At 34.2% G+C, this 21506-nt stretch overlaps 1 protein-coding gene across 1 annotated transcript; it reads right to left on the bottom strand.

Moving 5' to 3' along the window:
- Positions 1 to 486: 486 nt before the first annotated feature.
- LOC148945814 (uncharacterized) lies at positions 487 to 21045 on the bottom strand. The gene is given in 5 exon segments (XM_089098511.1): positions 487 to 3202; positions 3205 to 3563; positions 11788 to 11958; positions 13577 to 13683; positions 20863 to 21045. Coding segments are annotated over 4 exon segments (1593 nt in total). The 5' UTR covers positions 13620 to 13683; positions 20863 to 21045; the 3' UTR covers positions 487 to 2182.
- Positions 21046 to 21506: the final 461 nt, after the last annotated feature.

Raw genomic sequence — 21506 nt, 5'->3', positions numbered from 1 at the left:
CCGACAGGCACTCCCCGAAATATCTTTATTTCACTTTCTTTAAGCTTATATTCCATACCTCGGAGGGATACTGAGACTGATATTCTTAAAGTAGATAGGTGCTGTAAATAAGATTGTCAGCGCTTCTTCTCTTCTGACTTTGCTACTTGTTATTTTTGTTGCTGAGCTGTAAATTAACGATGATCTGTGACTGAATGGCAGAAGAACTAAAAGAATCACAGAGAAAGAAAAAAGTATATTCAATTATAAGAATTTTTTTATCCTCAAGTTATGATGTGGTGTTGATACATGGAAACTTTAATTGGTACAAAAAGGGGCTCTTTTCATTCAGAATATCTGTGTCTGTTTCTGAACTTATATTCTATCTCACGTAGCGATTGTGAGACTCATATCCTTAAACTGAAATTGACCCCCCCCCCCCGAAATTTTTGTCCAACTTGTGAAAACTTAAATTAAATGCATTTAAACAAATCTTTCGTCCGCAATTTTGCTTTAGTTTTTGTAATTCCCCCACCCCAGAAAAAAAATCCTGGAGAAGGCCTTGACACTAACTCAGAAATTTAAAGCCCCTATATGTAAAACAGTGAGATTTTACATTTTTCTCCCAAAGGATGGTTACGGACGAATATTAATCTATTTATTCCCGTATAAAAACTCTATTGGCAAAAATATTTCTGGCAGAAAATTTGGTAAGCGATTTAACAAAATTCACTTTTTAAACAAGAAAAATGGATGATAAATTGATAACCCTCAAATACATCAGATCCCACAGCTGTTTTCTTGTTTATGCAGAAGGTTAAATTTAAAATAGATTTGGTCCCTCAGTTACCAATAAGATTGATACAGTCGCGAATGATCCATTTTATGAGAGAATTAGATATATTCAGAGCATATTTTTCAAGCCATATGGTAGAAAAGAAACTCAAGGAAACCTCCATGAGAATTGGCTTTAAGGAGGTAAAATTAAAACAATGTAACTTAGTGATTTACAGTATCCCTACAGAAATTCCACCCTTAACGCATTTGAAAGTTGAAGTGATCGATTTTCTGAATTGATTACTTCCAAAACTCCAATCATGTTCTAGAGATATAAACATGTTTCAAACTGGTTAAAGAAAAAGTTATTTGATTCTTTTCTGGGCCCATAACCCCTCCCTTTACCACATGATTAGTTCTAAAAGCCAATAGAACATAGAGAGATATAAGTTTCTTGATGAGGAATATTAGATAAAAAAAATTAGACGTGATTCCAGAACTGGAGATTTACGGACAGAAGAAAATTTTGAAAATAGGGGAAACTATTTGGAATGTTAAGCATCGCAGACCAGCAGCAAAAATTTGTTTGAGGGTTGGTGTAGGGCTGAACTATCAAGCTTAGCCAAGTAGACCAGTCTTCAACTAATAGAACACGAATATGATTCGCTGGAATTGGCAGTGAAAGAAGAAGTTGAAGAATGTATAATTGTAATAAAAGAAGGTTCTGCACCAGGTTTTGATTAAGTCTCAGAAAAGATTTTAAATCAATTTGACTTAGGCTATTTTCACGCTTATTTTCCTTAAAATTTACAACCAGTATTCGACTTCGAGAGCATCGCCATCAATTTTTAAGTCTTACTTCTATAAAAAAAAACAGCTAATCATAGTATTTACTGCCCAATATCGTTACTGCCAAGTCTAAATAAATATAAGAATGAGTATTAGATTCTAGATTAGCCGATTGACAAGTAAAATAAAAGATATGGAAGGAAGAATAGATACGGTTTGAAAAAGTTTTAATACTTTAGACAGTGTCCTAGTCCTTCATCCAGTACCGGAATAATATGCAGAGGGGAAAAGGTGGCTGTATGTAGCATGTTGGATTTAGAAAAAAAGCTATGTATTGCACTGATAGAAGTCTATCACACATAAAATTCCATAAGTCAGACCTACCAAAGCTTTTTGTCAGGGTATCAGCTGATAAGTAACTGATAACAATAGGCGCGGTGCAGGTAGGTGCTTTAGGATGCTGTTTTGTATGCCCTAATTCGTATCATCACTAAGCTTATGTTTTTCTGACGAATAAGTGATTTTTGGCCTACCATATTTTAGCTTACATACGTCACACTCGAAAGGTTTTTCTCTCATAAAAATTCTTTTATGAGGAATTAAATTGTGACTTAAAGTAAAACATTTCTTACATATGTCACATTCGAAACTTTTTCTTCGTATGAATTCTTTGATGATGAGATAAATGTGAACTTGAAATAAAACATTTCTGACATACAGCACATTCAAAAGGTTTCTCTCCAGTATGAGTTCTTTGGTGATTGGATAGGTGGTTTTTTTGGCGGAAAGTCGTCTCACATAAACCACATTCGAAAGGTTTTTCTCCTGCATGAATTCTTCGATGATTCAATAGGGTAGATTTTAAGAGGAACTTTTTCTCACAAATATCACATTCAAAAGGTTTGTCTCCAGTATGAGTTTTTTGATGATAAGATAAACTGTTAAATGAAATAAAACCTTTCTCACATATATCACATTCGAAAGGCTTTTCTCTAGTATGAGTTCGTTGATGATTAGATAGGTGGTGTTTTTGGCTGAACTTTTTCTCACATCTATCACATTCGAAAGGTTTTTCTCTAGTATGAGTTCTTTGATGAATAGATAGGTGCAGCTTTTGGCTGAACTTTTTCTCACATCTATCATATTCGAAATGTTTTTCTCCAGTATGAGTTTTTTGATGATCAGATAAACCTAGACTTGAAGTAAAATCTGTCTTACAAATATCACATTTCAGAAGTTTTTCGCCAGTGTGAGTTCTTTGATGATTAGATAAGTGCTGCTTTTGGCGGAACCTTTTCTCACATCCATCACATTCGAAAGGCCTTTCTCCAGTGTGAGTTTTTTTATGACGAAATAAACTTTCAGTAGCAATAAAACGCTTCTTGCATATATCACATTCGAAAGATTTTTCTCCACTATGAGTTTTTTGATGATAAGAAAAACTAGAATCTGAAGTAAAACGTTTGTCACATATATCACATTCGAAAGGTTTTTCTCCAGTATGAGTTCTTTGATGATTAGATAAGTGCTGCTTTTGGCGGAACTTTTTCTCACATCTATCACATTCGAAAGGCTTTTCTCCAGTATGAGTTTTTTTATGACGAAATAAACTGTCACTAACAGTAAAACTTTTCTTACATATATCACATTCGAAAGGTTTTCCTCCAGTATGAGTTTTTTTATGATAAGAAAAACCGGAATCTGAAGTAAAACGTTTTCACATATATCACATTCAAAACTTTTTTCTCTAGTATGAGTTCTTTTTGGTTTAGGTAGATTGGTTTTTTGCCAGAATGCTTTCTCACAAGTGGCGTGTTCAACAGGTTTTTCCTCAGTATGAAAAACCTCCTGTTTTTCCACATAATTCTCAGTAAATACACAAATTGAACTAAACATCTCATTTTGACAATTCAAATTCATTTCTTTTGTTGCACATATTCTTATATGGCCTGGCATGCTAGGTAATCCAATTTCATGTTTTCTGACATCACTGAGGTGTTGCATTACAGCAGGGAGAACTAAAATAATATAAAATTCACTTAAAATACATTACCCAGTGTTATATTTTTAAACCCTTTTTTATTTGGTGCACAACTCAGTTTTTATATTTTTTAACAACAAAATTATTAAAACTTCAATTTCAAGGACTTTTAAACTTAGTAGTTAATTTACAATAAGCCAGTTTCATGGTATTATTCTTTAATCGTTTCTTTATTCTGTAATTTATAATTTTTATGTTTCAGGTTGTGCATCAAATTACCTAAACTTCGGTTGTTTTAAAATTATCGCTGTACTATAATACTATTATGTTAACACCCTACATTAGTCCATTAATGTAGCTTCTTTAAATAGAATAAGTATATTTATATCTAATAATTTTGTATATTTTGTTATTTTATGTAACATATTGAACAATTCTACACTGTGTATGAATAGCTTGTCAAGAGTAATCAAAGCAATAAAGGATTTATGTTACAAGCAAATAACAAATTTCTGACAAAGCCCTTTTTAGTAAAATCTTCCACACGTACATTACATATTTTCCAAACATCTTAGTTCTAGAAAGGAGGTATAATGATGCAATTTCCTGCCCTTTTTTACCAGCATAATTCCGTGAACTTAATTTCTTTTGTGAAAAAATGAAGGGCTTTAAGACAATCAAAACTAATAAGACAAACTTTAATAGTTGCAAGAAAAAAAAAGCAAATCAAGTATCAAGAATATAATTCGCCTATAATAAGTATAGAATATTTTTTATGCAATATGGAACAATTATGGTAACTCTAAAAAAAAAAGATCCAAGGTCTGCACGTGGCTAAGAAGGACACAGTTACTGATTTAGCTTCATTTGACGCACTCTAATTTTTTTTTTTTTTTACAGAAGATAGAGGAAATACAAATTTTATATCTTTATAACAAAAACAATTCGGGGCCATTATTTACTAAACATTTCTTTTCAGTTGAAGTCAGTACACTCAAATACAACAAACACCTACCCTGTGACCCCCGAACAAGCTTAAACGGAACAGCGTTTCATTAAAAAAGATAACAGAATTTCCCTTAAAAAGACACAAATTTTAATTTCAACTATTTAAATGTAAAAGAAAAAAAAAATACAAGTTAAAAAATTGCCTGATTTTTACTTTATTTTCCCACAGTTTCCCACTTGGTATCGTTATTACGTCAGCCAATAGGAAGAAACCCCTCAATTTTCATTGGACTCTGTTCTGTATATCACTATGACTTTTGGATTGAAGCTGTCAAGAGGACCTTTGAGCTATGAGCAGAGGTGGCAAAACAGAAGTTGGCTAAAACTAAAATACCCGGTAAGTAAATAGGCCCATTCTTTTCCACTAAAATTTTGCATCTAAGATCTCACATCTTTCTGCAAAGATTTCCGTTCTTTTAACTCATCATTGTTCTATGATCTTACAGCTCATCTTTCTGCCACATAGAACAATAATGAGAGAACTTTGATGATATACCCATCATTGTTCTTAGACTGCTGATCAGAGCAGAAAGATGAAAGACGTTTGCAAAAAAACGCTATAAGATGTAAAATCTTAGTGCTAAGGTTTCACTTTTAAGCGTTCTTTGTTAAAAGATGTAAGATCTTAGAACAATGATGAGTAAAAGAACGGCCCTAATATTGCTATACAAGGTTTATTCCATCCAGTCCAGAAGATTTTAAAGTCACTTACGATGGGTTCTGGTTTTACATCTCCTTCAATGTGAAATTTATGGGAAAAAACTTTTTTTATATATACAATGGTTAGGAGACAAATTCACGGTTAGGCTTCCCAGGCACGTACAATGTAATTTTGTGGAGTAGGATGAAAAAAACCCAACAAGCTCTACACAAACAATAGAAATTTATATTATTCAGGGGATAGGATGTTTCATGATTTGGACGAAGATTAACTACTTGTCTTTAGGATATCCAACAGAGGAGGCGAACAAGTTTAAAAGCTTTTTTTGCTTTGTTTTTTGGAGAAGGGGGGGGGGGGCTAGAGGAGCCTTTCTAGCACCTGGTTTCCAGCTGAAAGACCTGTATAGCTCTGCAGAAGACATCCCAGGGCCTTGACACTGGAATTCTGGTATATAATGATATGCAATAAGCTTTATTTTGACTTTTTTTGTAGTAGTTTCTGTACGGAACAAAAATATATACCCCTAAGCTACTTTTGAGATTTGTAAAGCTATGTCTATTCTTATGAGCTGTATAAAACAGAGCACTTCAAATAGATCATATGAAAATAAGAGGAATGTAAAGAAAGTAGAGAAAGGATAAAATATGAACAAAGGAGATATGAAGTGGAGAGCTTGGATAAAACTACCGAGGATCTTGAAGATGCAGCTAGACGGCGTAATAGTAAATTATTGTACTGGTATATTAATAAATTGAGAAGGAGTAGCCAATCCGGATCTGTCCCAGTGTGGTTTAATCCCGCTTTCTAGGGCTACAATGAGAGAAAGGTTGAGATGGCTTGGGCACCTTCTTTGGGCGAAAATGACAGATTGCTGAAGGCTGTCTTTTTTATAGCTAACCGCCTAGGGCTAAACAAAAAGCAGGTTTTCCGCAGTTGGGGTGGAACGATGTCGTAAAAATAGATTTAAAGGAAATGTGAGCTTTCTGGAAGGGCGTAAAAATAAAATTTTGAATAGATTAAGATGGAGGAGAGTGTGCGTAGCTGTGTTGGCCTCAGGTGGCTTGGTGCTGCAGTGAGTTGTTAGCAGTAGTAGTGGTACTTCCAATACATCACTTCTCTTATGTGTATATATTTTGTGAAGGATAGGTTTATCAACCAGCATTCTTTTTATGTTTTATTTTTAATTTCTTAGGAAGGTGCAGAGTGGAGAACAAAAATATGATTTGTTAACGTCATCTGAAATTACAGAGGAACTTTCAGTAAATAAACGAAGCAGAGAATTTGGGAAGTTGTGATGGTTCTTCTGGTATTTAAGAATCAAACTCGAGATACTAGATAGAAAATGTGCCACTTAATAGTTTATAATTCCATTGACGACTGGGAAATAATTACAGGTTCACCGGTCAAAAGAACACTGGTCGAAAATATTTCCAATGCTTGAAGCTTTCTGGAACGAATCCTTACAACCTAAGATTTGAGACTCGAGGTTGGTAAGGCAAATCAGAGAGCCTGTGGTCTCAGAGAATATGAAAATCAGGGAGCCAAGCTCGTCTCAAGAAACAAAAAGAGGGGAAAAAGAAGGTCGAGTCTAGTTGAAGTGAAGAGCAATAAAACAAATACACAGAAGGGACCGGGAGACAACGGTGAATCTACTAGGAACTCAGCGCATGAAAACAGCAGTTTTGAAAAAATACTGATTTGGAATAAGTAAATCTTTGTGTTTGATGCAATTTGATGTACTTGTATTTTTGATATGATTATTTATTTGTGATGTGGTTATTACGGCTCTTTAGTTTTACCATGCTTGACACAGTTCCACAACTTTTGATATAGTTCTCACAGCTCCGCTGTTCTTTGCCCACTTCCTCCACATTTGGTATGCACTATCTGGTGTAAATGATTTAAGAGAGTAGAAAGCCCCCCGATATTCCACCTTTTTCTTTGGGTAGTTTAGGACGGCAGCTTCGACGCCGGTCACGAGAACGACTACGCGGTAGGCTTTTGTATACCGATTTTAATTGTCACTTATTTCATATCAAAGGTTGTTGCTCAAGTGAAGCAGCAGGTTGATTTATATTATCTTCGATTTTTCGCATTTTCATGTAACCTTTATTATAGTTGTTTGTGTCTCATAATATTTTTTCTAATATCTCCGCTGTCACATATCTTCTGGCCACACATTTATTTGTTCTTCACTTTCATTTTTGATTCATCCTGATTTCCGTTGTCGTATGTCTTGTAACCACATTTTTTTTGTTCTTCATTTTTTTTGCCTCGTTGTAAGTCTCGCAACCGATTATCTTTTAACCGCATATTTCTTTTTCCTTCAATTTCGTTCATCATTACTTCAGGCATTTTTTCAGTGACCGCATATAAGTTGTTCTTCACTTTCGTTTTTGACTCGTTATAATTTACATTGCCACTTATCTTTAAATCACGTATTAATTTGTTTTTTTTTTCAGTTTCGTTTTTGAACCATTGTAAGTTTCGCTGCCGCTTAACTATTAACGCATGTTCTTTTTTCTTCACTTTCGCTTTCGACTCGTAATTGTCTTTTTCACCAGTATTCAGACAAATTTTTTTTATTCATTTTCGTTTATCATTACTTTAGATATTTTTCCAATGCCCTTTGTCTTGGCTGCTTGGATTAGTCTTGTTACATTTGATGGTCTACGATGTTCCTTTTCACCGATTGCAAATTAAAGTTTCTAAGGTCGTCTTCTTGATCTTGTCTTATTTGATGGTCTAGTTTGTTCATTTTGAGCAATAATCAATTTATGTTACCGAGATATTATCAAACTTCTGAAAATGCCTTTTGTAAATAGAATCATTATATTTGATATTTTTTACTTAGCCATGTTTTTTGTGCATTTTTACATGCGTCATACATACTGAAAATGATAGAACAGCTCCTGAGGTGAAATGACGTATTTGTGCTTTTGAAATATGCTCATAAATATGACATTGCTCATATAAGTTCTTTTCCAAAATTAAGGCTCTTAACAAATTTTCCTTACTTTCAGCTAAAAATCTTGTTTTTTTCTTTACTTAATTTCTGATCGTTCTTTAAATAATGCCAAAAAACTGGCTCCACCTCCACGAAAAAATCCTTTTCTCACGGAAATATCCCTTAAACAATTCAATCCGAGTAAACACTTACCCAGGACGATTACCCTCAATATCTCCGTGCGTAAAATTGAGTCGGCAAAGATAAAGGAAGACATATAAAAATAATTTCGTATAGGAATTCTGAGAAAGTCCCCCATGGTATAATTGCCCTAAATAGTTCACCCCCCCCTGGAAACTTCCCTCTAATGGAAAATCATCCCAGCAGAAAATTTGCCCCCCCCCCCCTAAAAAATAGTATGCATACTTCCCAATAACAAATACTATATGTAAACAATGGGCAAAATTTATAACTTAAAGTCCTTTCCCAAGGGGCTGTGGGGGGGGGGGGTCATGTTATCTACAAACGATAGTTATTGAGTTTTTCAACTATGCTGAACAAAATGGCCATCTCAAAATTTGAATCGCCGGTTTTGGGAAAAAGGGGGCGTGGGAGGGAGACAAGTTGCCCTCCAATCTTTTTGGTAACTTTAATAAGCATTAGAACTTTTAATTTCGGTTCGAAAGAGCTCTCTCCCGACATTCTAGAACCACTGGGCCGATACGATCACTTCTGAGAAAAAACAAGCAAACAAATTAACACGAATCTGGGATCATTCTTCTGGCAAAAAATACGAAATTACACTTTTTTCAGATTGGAACTTGAAACCTCTACAGTAGGATCATCTGATACGCCTGAATCTGATGGTGTGATTTTCAATTAGATTCTTTGAATTTTAGGGGATGATGTCTCTCTTTTCAAAAATCAGGCAATTTTTCTCAGGCTTGTAGCAAAAAACTTAACAAAACCTCATATTTTTAATCAGCATAATGAGCCAATTCTTTTGATATATCTATCAGTATCAAAATTCCGTTTTTTACAGTTTCGGTTACTATTGAGCCGTGTCGCTCCTTACTTACAGTTCGTTATCACGAACTGTTTGATAAGATAGTTTTTTTTATTAGTTTTAGCCTAGAAAACGATCCTCTCCAGGGGCAACGGTTACATGAATTGTAAGAATATTTCATAATATTGAAAAAATTGATTCCATTTTGATGGCATTGTGTGGCCCATTATAACGTGGGGCGCGATTGGGCCCAATTGCTCAAATAGTTCTTTATCCGGCTCTGTTTACTTGTTCATGTGAAGGCCGTTTGTCAAACGAAAATATCATAAACAAGAGATTATAGGTCGTTTGCTTTCATTGCTGCATTTTAATGGAGGTATCTATGATAGATGAGGGTCTTTAGACTCTTGCTGTAAAATCGCGAACTTTTTCTTATTCTTGCTTTTCTTGTATTTCCATACAACTTGTTTAAATTTTTGATGTTTATATATCCACATGCCCAGGGGCGTCGTTTGGGGGTGGCAAGGGGGGGGCAGTTTCCCCTCCAATAATGTGAAGGAAAAAATTATTATACATCCCATACCCTTTTACTATCCGGATATGGGCCGTTCTTGCCCCCCCCCCCCCAACAAAAATACTGGAGATTTGCCTCTGCACATGCCTCCAACAGGTAATATTTCTCCCAAAATACGATCATTAGTACGCGTATGCATTGATTTATTCGTTTACGAACTTATTCTATGTTGTATAGGTATCTAATAAATTGGTTTCATTTAATTTAATTCTGGTAGAATGCTATTCCTTTTTCGTAGTAAATTTACTATGGAAAGGCGGATTAGTCTTTTTAGTTCCTTAGTAGGATTATACTGAGGAGCGCAATAAATACATAAACGCAAACACAGGTAAAAATCAAGACACAAACACACACACATCGAATTACCAATGATATACTTTTTGTATGATGCAAGCTGTATAAGAATCATGTTCACAGGAATCCCTTTGGAAATGATATTGGGGGAGGGTGGTAAATCACGAAAAAAAAGTGAAAAACCATGTTGGTTAAATTAAAAATATTATATATAATTATAAAATTAGTTGACACTATATTTTTAAGCGTTATAAGTTCTCTTCCGAAAGTGAAAAAATTGGCGTTAAAACCTAACAGTTTCCACCCCCCCCCCCCCTCATGTCCTTCCTAGGAAAAAAAACAATCAGAAACGGTAGATTCTGTATTTCTTATTTATGGACTTTCAAAACATGAAATTTGTTTGTGTTTAATTTGATTAAATGTCTAAATATAACATATACAAGGAGTGGAAGAGGGGGCCCATAGTAACCTTGTACCCTAGAAATCTAAAGATTTTTCCTTTTTTCATACAAGTTTTCCATTTTAATTTGACGTGCTAAAGAAAACACTGTTTTTAGCTCAGCAGTGGTTATATTTTCTTTTGCGTATTATAAACTGTTCATCTAATTTGATTTTCATTGAATCTAACGTACTCTTGTCAACAGTCTCATAAATGAGTTTCCTATCAAAGAGATACAAGCAGTGGCGTTACTAAGATTTGTAGGATCTGATTGGGAAACAGAAAAGATGAATACCCTTAGAATTTTCCAAATATCTTAATTCTAGAAGGAAGGCCTCATGATAAGACTTCCTCCCTATTTCTAAATTCACAAATGCATGAACTTATAATATCTTAATTCTTAATTTTGGAAAACAATTTTCCAAATATCTTAATTCTAGATGGAATTCCATATACCATATTCCCAATTCTAAATTCCCAATTTAAAAAACAATCAGAAATTAAGTAAAGAAAAAACAAGATTTGTCAACTGAAAGTAAGGAAAATTCGTTAAGAGCCTTAATTTTGGAAAGGAATTTTCCAAATATCTTAATTCTTAATTTTGGAAAACAATTTTCGAAATATCTTAATTCTACAAGGAATTATTTCTAGATTCACAAATACATGACCTTATTCTTTTTTATGAAAAATTTAAGCGCTTCAAGCAATTAATAAAGTAATAGATAAACTATACTATAGTTTATTATACTATAATAAACTAAACAGTAATATAATAAACTAAAATAGACTAAACTAGACTATAAACGATGCTACAGTCCATACAGAATAGCCGCAAAAAAGAAGCACATCAAGCCTAAACAAACTTGATCTACAAAAACCATAACAACTGTAAAATACTTGTAATGTAACATGCAGCAAATATAATAATCCTGAAAGCAAACTTTTTATCTTTGTCCTTCAAATCCAAATGCTGAATATGGCAAAAAAGCTTTTAAAAGAATCATCAACATAACATCCAATAAATTTAAGTCACTGGCCAAAAAGGTCTTAGTCACTAGTGCAAATTTAGGTAGAAGCAAAAACTTCAAACTAAATTAAGCTCATCATGTTATCAGGGACTTAATTAGGATGTAAAATTTGATGGCATAATAATTAAAACCATCTGAGACCATTAATTTACAAGATATTTCTATTTAAATTTGGTAAGTGCACTCAGACACAACAAACACCTATCTCTGACGCCAGGTCACAATTTAAAAAAAAGTTCGAAATTCAATATTCCACTCTGGACATGGAAAAACACAGGAATAGATCAGAAAATTTGAAGCATACCCTTGTCCTCGTCAATGTTCGACTCCAGTTTAAGAAGGCCAGTATTATGTTGACAATTGACCAAAGTACCAGGAGAAAAAGCGAAAACATCGGCTTCATTTTCCATAAATACCATAGGATGGGAACTTCCAAAAATATCTTTATTATCATTTGATGATGTATCTTCTGCTTCTAAAAACATTAGATTAAAAATCACATTAAATAGTTCACTACAAAATGTCTCTTATTTATAATAAATATTTTAAATGTCACATAATTTTTAAATGGTACTTCATGCATAGGTAGAGGGGAACTGATCCTCTAGGCATCTAGAGCTCGTAAACGTATAATAAGAATGTATAAAAAACGTATAATAAGAGGCTCAAAAAAGAGATAATTATTTAAATCTGACATTGTTGCAAGGATAATCTGGCAAAAGCTTTTCTAAATATTACCTGCTATCCAGTCAAGAGCAAACAATCACCCACAGATCTAGAAAACTTAACTTGTTTTGAAAAAAAAGTGTGGTCAGAGTAATTTACCTTTTCAAGTTATTTCGTGACACACAGCTTACATAACTATTATTTCGGTTTGCAATAATAGTAAAAGCTTCTAAGGAAAGCAGATTGATGGAAATTGGAAAAGAGCTGGAACACTCTGGAAATTGGCACCAATTGCAAACAAAAAAAGCACCATTAGAATCAAAATTGTCAAATTTCTTCACCATAATTTTTTCGACTTTTTATACATGCAAGCTTCAGAAAGAAGCAGGGGTGTAGCTCCAGCATTTTTGTTGAGGGGGCAAAAAAGTTCCACATCCAGAGAGTCAAGGGGCATGGGCTATATAATAGTTTTTTTGCAATTTATTGGGGGGTGGGGCAACGGCCCCCCCCTTCCCACCCCCAAACGACCCCCACTGAAAAGAAGAGATAGGAAAGTTTTTACTAAAGCTTAGATGCTTGACATACTTCCCAATATTTATGTTTTTTTTTTAATTACTTTTGTAGTTTTTGTCTCTTCTCATTAGTATAAAAAACGTTTCAAACTTTATGTTGAAAAAAGTTACATATTTTATGTTATATAAATTTTATGTAAAGATCGAGATTAATTTTGAGTGGACAGTCTGAATAGTGTGAACTCAATGACGCATAACTTGTTTATAACAGCTACAGTACTGATTTTGGAACACAAGAAATTTCTTGGGGGTGTTTCAATCTCTAGATTTTTCTCTGGATATATCCTGGCTGCCCTATTTTCAAGGCGTAATTGCGGTGGACCTGGATCTTCTACCTCTTTTAAGTGAAAGATAGCTCATTTTTTAAGAGATTAAATAAATTAGTAGCCCACTGGTATGAGTGTCCAAACACTCAGTTAGCATGTGCGCTCTCCTTCTAAAAAGGGATTACTAGTTCTGACTGCAGCCTTCTACTCTTATTTGTCTAACAAATCGCCAACAGAACAAGCAGAATAAAATTGTCAGCAACAGTCAATTTCTCCTTTTGTAAAATTAAAATAACTTTCGTTTTGGAAACCTTTACCTCAAATATTTTCTTTGTTTCATTGGTTATTCTGTGGTACCTGACAACTATATTGCTTTAAAGTAATAAAACGCATGATTAGCAAGACAATAGTTTGAAAATGTAAATTTTTTTCAAAGAATTTGATTTAATCTATAATAGTTAGGCTTCATGTTAGGTTTCAAGTAAAACTAGCCGAGATAAGTGGGAATTTTAACAACTCTCCTAACTTTGGATCCCAAATCAGACAAATAAGCACCAAATTCCCTCAGCAAACCCATAGTAAAAAGTACCTTGCTTAACAGCAGTGATGGCAAAGACATCCAATTCTTCCATATTTTGTCAATTGAGTAAATTGCACTGTCTGAATCCCTGGACTGTTCCAGGTAATTGGAAATCCCTAAAACCCAAAGAATTAATAAAGTAAAAAAGAAAAGAAGGAGCATAAAGCCTAGAAAGTAGTTGAAAAAACCTGGCAATAAGTATGGTCTTATTGTAAATATATTAGGTTTTTTGTTGGTCTGTCCCCCAACAACGTCTTGCAAATCTTTAGTTTCTACAAAAAGTTTCCAGCTTCCAAATAATTACAAGGGAATGAAAAATATTTAACAGATTTCATAATATACAGTGCTATTGTATTGTAAAGTAAAGAGCAAAAGAAAAGAGCAAAATGGGCAGAATGTATTGTTATTTTTTTTTTACCCAAGTACTTTGGATGGAAGGAGTTGTAGAAATCTTCCAAAGTGCTTTTTAAATTAAAAATGGGAAGTTCTACTGCCCTTTTACAGATTTAATATTGATTTGAAAGCAGCCAGCCCCACCCAAACACCTGTTTCCCCCAAAGGCATCAAAAAAAATTTGAGATACCCATTTTGTTCAGCATAGTTGAAAGGTCAAATAACTACTACTACTACTACCATCACCACCACTACTACTACTACTGCTACAACAACTAAAACTTTTATTGCAACTACTACTAGGGCTGAGGATATTATTGTGACAATTTTGACAGGAAAGTGGAACTAAATGAAAACACACAATGTGCATATAAGTTGTCAAAAGGACACATCAGAAATTACTTAGTAACATTTTAGTGTATTCAGTTCAAACTTCAGGTACATTATAAGGGGGACATTAAACAGACCAAAAAGTAAATGTGTGAATACTACTACTAATGCTACTGTTAATAGTAATATAAGACATACAACTACTTCTACTACTACAACTAAGAATATGAAGGCGACTGATTGCTACTGCAGCTTCATTAAGGAAATACAGAAGGGGATGTTGGAAAAAAGTGAAAAGAAAAAACTGCTCATGATGGTTATCAAAAGAGCAAATCCACGAGTTCCAGGAATGCAAGAGGATATAAAGTATAAAATTCCAGGGCCTATTAAAAACTGCTCTAAGAGTGAAGCGTCTGAATTTTCTTTATTAGATATCCCCTCCCCTTCATACTAATCAAAATAGGCTACTGAACTAGTCATTTTGTTCAAAATCCACAAAAGATCTAGCAACTATGCCTATGGTTGATGCCATGCCCTCCTACCCCTCTACAAACATACAAACAGTCCCAAGAGAGAGGGTTTTAAATTACACAGTCTACTCATTGTTAAATACAGTTTTTATCATTTAAAAGGGTTGAATAGTCAATCTTGGGTGAGTATGAAAAGGCTAAGGGGATTGAGGAAAAAATTCAGGGCATGTTAAACTGAATCAAAATACACTATTCTCTATTAATTAGCAAAAATGATGCATCTTCAAAAACCTTAGGAGCAGTGAAGAGCATTAACTAGAAACTTTGGGGACCACTATTGCTAGTACAACTGCAACTGCAAATACTTGTAACTGTGACTAAGTGAGAATGAAAATATAACTACTTGTGATTACTAGCAACTTTGACTGGTACTGCAGCCAAAAGTAATTGTGATTATTTGCAAGTGTGTCTACTCACAACTTAAACTGGGAAAGAAACTACTTGTGAGTGCAATTACTTACAACATCTATTGCAACTGCGATCATAACAGCTTACAACTATAAAAGCTTGAGATTCTGGCAGTGACTACTTGCATTTGCATCTGCAACTACTTCTAACTGTGATGAAAACTAAAGTTATTTGTAATTGCACTGGGACAATTTGCAACTATTTGTGACAACAACCAAATGTGATTGTAAGAAACTAAGAACTAGTGATTTCAAAAACTGAATAACCAAGTTAAACTCAAAACAAGCAGAAATTGACATAAATAGAGCTGACAGTCCCATTGCCTTCCCAAGACCAGAACATAAGTTGCACTTTACTGAAAAAAATGAATGCAGATTGACAGTTTAATATACGTGCACTAATATTTCTTCCTTAAAGTCTTAATAATTTTTTTATTCATTACTTATAGTTGGGTTTTGTTGAGTTCAACATTCACTGCAGTATTCAGTGAAGAATACCTTTACTTTGTTATCATTAGCTTGCATAGTAGCAATAGTTGTAGTTGCAATATATAAATAGCAACTTTGGTATTCTTCAACATCCCCTTCAACGCATACAGGAGGTTCTAAGTTAATACCATAGATTGTCCCTACAACTTTACTGATTCTTCCTCTTTACTATCTGTAAAGGCATAGTATGTTTTGGATTTAGTTCAATATAGTTCCAATATTCCCCATAATTTTTGCCTTACTACCCTTAGCTTTAGTGGTAGTAGTGCCAGTATAAATTGTACAACCTGAAGAAGTAGTAGGATTTATAGAACATGTCTTACCTTTAGAAGTAGTAGCATTGGGACACAAACATTGACTTTTGGTTAGTTCAACATCTTCCCCAACAGGCCCTGTAAGTTTCAACTTCACAAATCAAATATGTTCTTACACTATTGCTGATACACCCTTTTAATAACTTGTAGACATACAGAGTATTTAGTTCACCTTCCTTGAAAATTTCACCTTCATATCCTTAGCCATAGCTGTAATATTAGTTGCACTAGTGGAATTAGTAGTTATATAAATAATAATAGCACCAGTACTAGAAGCAGCAACAGTATTACATATTCCTCTTTTATCAGTTGAACATCCCTCTCCTAAAGTCTTGCAAGTTGGAACTTAATAGAATTAGCCATTACTATGAGATTGCTGGTAAAACCTTTCAATAAACAATGTTCTCTTATACTTCCTGAGATTCTCATCTTAATGATCTTAGCCTGACAAGTAGTTGCAATAGCAGCAGTAGCTATAGTAGTAGTAAATGTGGCAGAGGTGGTAGCATTAGTAGATTAGTAGTATTAGTAGAATCATGCACATATTGCTTTTTGATCTTCCCCTTTATGCATTTTCTGAGAGTTCCAACTTAATACCCAAATCTGTTCTTGAGATATGTCCTTTTGACAATCTGTGCACACATACTGTGTTTTGATTTAGATCAAACACAATATTTGCAAGACTAGTGAAGCTACCAACACTTGTGTACAGGAGAAAAAGGCGATGCTTGTAAGTTAATGAGGGCTAATTCTCTCCCAGCATTATTTCCTACTGTTGGTCCTAATTCAAGAACTAGAGGTCATCACCTGAAACTAGTTGAGCAGTCTACCCTATCCAGAGTCTGCATGCAATTCTTTTCTTAAGAATAGTCAACAGTTGGAATTAACTCTTTGAAGAAACAGTTACTGATGACTCCATTGACTTATTCAAACAAAGGTTGGATGCCGAGTGATTCCATAGAGAGTAAACTCAACTGGGAAGATATAGATCAGCCTGCTGCACCTGGTCACTTAAAAATTTTGAAAACAGCTTAAATCATCAACACTGGAGATCTACAAGGAGAAATCCTTAGATTGCTCCAAGATGCAATTTAAGGTAATATTCTACCAAATGTTCACCTCATATATATCCTTAAATAGTACTAGTAGTAGTAGGAGCATCAGTGGCAGTGTAAGTGTAGATGAACTAACCAAAATATGCCTGTATCAGCAATCTGTATGCTCATAGTGTGGTTTGATTTAGTTCAACTTTCCCCTCAACATTTCTTCAGATGTTCATTTCAATATCCTCAACCTTGGCAGCACTTGCTGCAAAAGCAATGGTTTTAGTGGTAGTAGCATGCAAACATTGACGTTTTGATCAATTAATCATCTCCATTGTCATTTCTTAAAAGTTCCAGATCAGCATACTCAGTTGTTCCTGCATTACACCTTTTTGATAACCTATCTGCAGGTAACATGCATTGATTTAGGTCAGCACCACCCTTAGCATTCCCTGAAAAGCTTACCTGAATATAAAGTTTTTTTGGAAAGTAAAGGTCAAACAAGCCTACCTCTCTCAATAACATAATGCCAGTCCAGTTATAGCGGACCTGTTTTTAAGCTATTTAGAATATGATTATATGATGGATAAAAAGAATCCAGGCACCATAAAATATTTGCTTTCAAGTAATAAAGGATATTTAGATGATCTACTGGTAATAAATTGTTCAGATTTTTTAGAGATTTCAAATAAAGTATATTCACCAGAGTTAAAGCTGGAATCTAGCAAAGGGAATGGCAATTATGACTGTTTTCTAGATTTAGATATTAATGTTGCACCTAATAATACACTATATACATTTGAATATAACATATTCTTCTTATTTTCCCCAACTTTTTAGATATGCAAGAATTTGTACTAGTTACATTGATTTTAAAAACAGGTGTAGAAAATAAGTAAAGAATAACAATTTCTTAAAAATTGAGTGAAAGTGAAAAGGTTCTGGTGGATTGTTAGTGTTATGCAAATAACTGGAGTTATAATGGCTGAAAGTTATGCTTTCAGAGTTTTAGATGTGTTTAGTGTGATTTGGTGCTAGTCAAAGGTTGCCTAGGAAAGCTAAAAAAAATTTTCTGGGTATATTTTTATATTTTTGGGGTATTTTGGTTTTTGTTCATAGGTATTCCACAGGTGTCACTACATGGGGGTATGCCATATTATGGCATGGCACACTCATTTTGCCTGGGTAATGAAATTTAAGTGCTGAAACCTATATAGGCAATGATTTTCCATCAGATGGGCCTGGATATGTGGTGATCACCAGGGAATATTAAATTGTTGTAGATTTAAGGTGCTATGGCTTGGTTTTGGGACAATGACTTATACTTATTAGTGCTAATTTTGCTCTATTTTGGATTGGATATAGGTAATTGGATGGATGAATAAGGTCTAGACCTTTTTCATGTGCTCATTTATTTCAGTTACTAAATTAGGAAGCCAGTTTTTTTTTTTTTTTTTTTTTTTTTTTTTTTTTTTTTTTTTTTTTTTTTAGCCAAGTAATTACCTTTAATACATTATAAACTATATCTAAATGACAGACAAATTGTCCAACTTGCAGCCCCTGCCCTGAGGGCTTTGAGGGGAGGGGATGATATTCCCAAAGATATAATTACTAGACCTTTCAACAATGCTGAACAAAATAGCTGTCTCAAGGCTTTGTATGGATGTTTTGGGACTGAGTCACTCCCAAACAGTTTGAAGAGTCAATCAATTTTAAGTCTTGGAAAGGGCACTAGAACTTCTAGTTTATAATTAAATGAGCCCCCTCAAAAATTTATATTACTACCCATTCCATAGAAACCTTAAATGCCCCCAAAGCATAACTTATAACCCTTACCCCTGATAGAGTTTTGTATACCCTGAACATCTTGATATATGATCTTGGAACTATTTTGAACAAAATGGCTATCTCAAAATTTCTATCAGATGCATTTGGGGAAAATAGGACACAGTGCAGGGGCTAGCTGTCCTTTAATCACTTTTGACTCTTCAAAACCACACTAAAACTTCTGTTTCTATTTAAATGAGACCTTAACGAAGTTTATGAAACCACCCCTTCCATAAAAACCTTGTATGTTAATAAGGTACTTTTATGTTAAACACACTTTTATATATGTCAAACTGGAGATACAACATGAAACCCATTTTGTATGGGTTAAATCAAGACATTGTTATACAGTAATGAATGCTTAGCATGGTTTTCAATGTGTTGATGATATTTAAACTGTTGTTTTTTGGGGTTTAGGGGGAGAATAAGGTACCTAGGTAAGGTTATGTATTTAATATATGCTATGCTTTACCCCCCCCCCCCCCCCTACCTAATGTGCAAATATATAGCCCAAATTTGTTTCTAAACTATTATACATCCATTCTTTTTATTTTGTTTCATTAGCATTAACCAAACTAGCACTATATAAATGAGTGTGTTTAACATAAAAGTACAGTTAATAATAGGCAACTAATGTAATTTATAGCCTGAGTGCTTTGAAAGTTAATATCCGCAAGTACATAATTACATGACTTCTAAATCATGCTGAGTAAAATAGCTATCTCAAGATTTTGATAGGATGTCTTGGTAAATATTTACCAAATCATATTATTGAGTAACAACTAAAGTGAATATACCATTTAAGGCATTTTTTATGCTGATTACAAATGTAATAATCATTTTTGTTGGAAATTAATTTTAGCCCCCCCCCCCTATATATACCTATTAAGGGTATATATTTCTAAATTAGGGGGGGGGGGCAAATTTTATTTATGATGTAAATGGGAGGTAAGTTTAAACTTAACCCTCACCCCCCACCTAATGTAGAAATATATACCCTGAATCAGGACATATAGGGGGGGGGGGTCAATATATATCAAATCATATTATTGAGTTAGGACTAAAGTGAATACACCATTTGATGCCTTTTTTTATGCTGATTATGAATAAAATAAGCATTTCTATTGGAAATGAATTTCAGCCCCCCCTATATATGTTCATTCAGGGGTAGGGTTGGTATAGCCTATCTAGGGGGGGGGGGGCTGAAAATCATTTGCGATAGAAAAACTTATTATATTTGTAATCAGCATAAAAAAAAGGCATCAAATGGTGTATTCACTTTATTTGAAACTCAATAGTATGATTTGGTATGTATTGACCTGGGGGTGGGGGTAAAATTCATTTCCAATAGAAATGATTATTAAATTCGTAATCAGCATAAAAAAGGCATGAAATGGTATATTCACTTTAGTTGTTACTCAATAATATGATTTGGTAAATATTTAGCAATGTCTTTGGGGAAATGAAGGGCATGGATGGTGGGGGGGGGGCTGGTTATCCTTGGATCACTTTTTGTTTTTAAACAAGGTACTAGATCTTTCAATTTTTAATTGAATGAGATCCATTCGAAATTTCTATGACAGCTCCTTCTACAGGCTATAAAGTGCTTTGGTCATTGTGCTGCCTTTAACAGGGTGACAGCTGTTTTCAGGACAGCTAGAATATTCTAATGTAGACTTCTGAAAACAGAATTAAGTAAACAAGAGCCTATGGGACATGGAGTAACCAGTTATCTTGCACATCCTGGCAGCAGTGCAAAAACACTAGCTAACAGCCAACAAACCAAAAATTATGGCTTTAAAAGACATAAAAGTAGAAACTTGTTGATCAACAAACCTATGTGCTATAGCGGTTTGAATTGTGAATTATTGCCTCAGATTGTGAGTCACAAGAAATTTTTCAAACCTAGTGTGTTATTTTCCTAATTATTAAACCCTAACGTGCTATATTATAGTCACTTACCTTGGTGTTTTATTCTGTTAATTCCAATGTCTCCAAATTTCGAATTTTCTTTGACGTTTTTGCCGCTGCGAAGTTGGCAATATAATTTTCTTTTGGGTGAATCTGAAAATCCAGCCAAAAAGTCGGCATCCTTGTGTCTATTCACTGACTAAGCAAGCAGAAGAGGGTTGGTCACCTGCCACAAGCTTCGGTGTACCTGCCGGGAGTAAAATCAAATAAACTGCAGGGGTCAGGTGCGCAGGGATCAATGCTTCCCTTGCTAAGTAAGCTCTGAAGGTAACAACCTACTTTATTGCCGAGAATCGAAAACTGAAAGAATATTGACATTACCCTTCTAGTCTGTAGTTTAGAATGCCGCCCAAAACAAACAATAAGAGAATCCGGGTAAGTCCTAAAAAGAACGACGATGAACGTGGTAGCTGTCAGGTTCAACTTGATGAACAGTCTTCGACCTTATCATGTGACGGTTGTGACAAATGGTTATGCATAGTATATCGGGTTCTCAAAGTCAGAATATGCACTGTTCCAAAAATTGACTGATAGTCTCAGATATGAATAGTTTTGCCCGGTTTGTGAGGTTAGAGGAAACACCAGCCTAGGCTCAGACACCACCAAAAAGCTAATTGAAACAACTGTCTCAAAAG

Source organism: Artemia sp. Qi Xiang Cuo, chromosome 12, assembly GCF_049724085.1.
Source record: "Artemia sp. Qi Xiang Cuo chromosome 12, ASM4972408v1, whole genome shotgun sequence".
Lineage (NCBI taxonomy): Eukaryota > Metazoa > Arthropoda > Branchiopoda > Anostraca > Artemiidae > Artemia > Artemia sp. Qi Xiang Cuo.
This window is presented reverse-complemented; position numbering and strand designations above follow the sequence as displayed.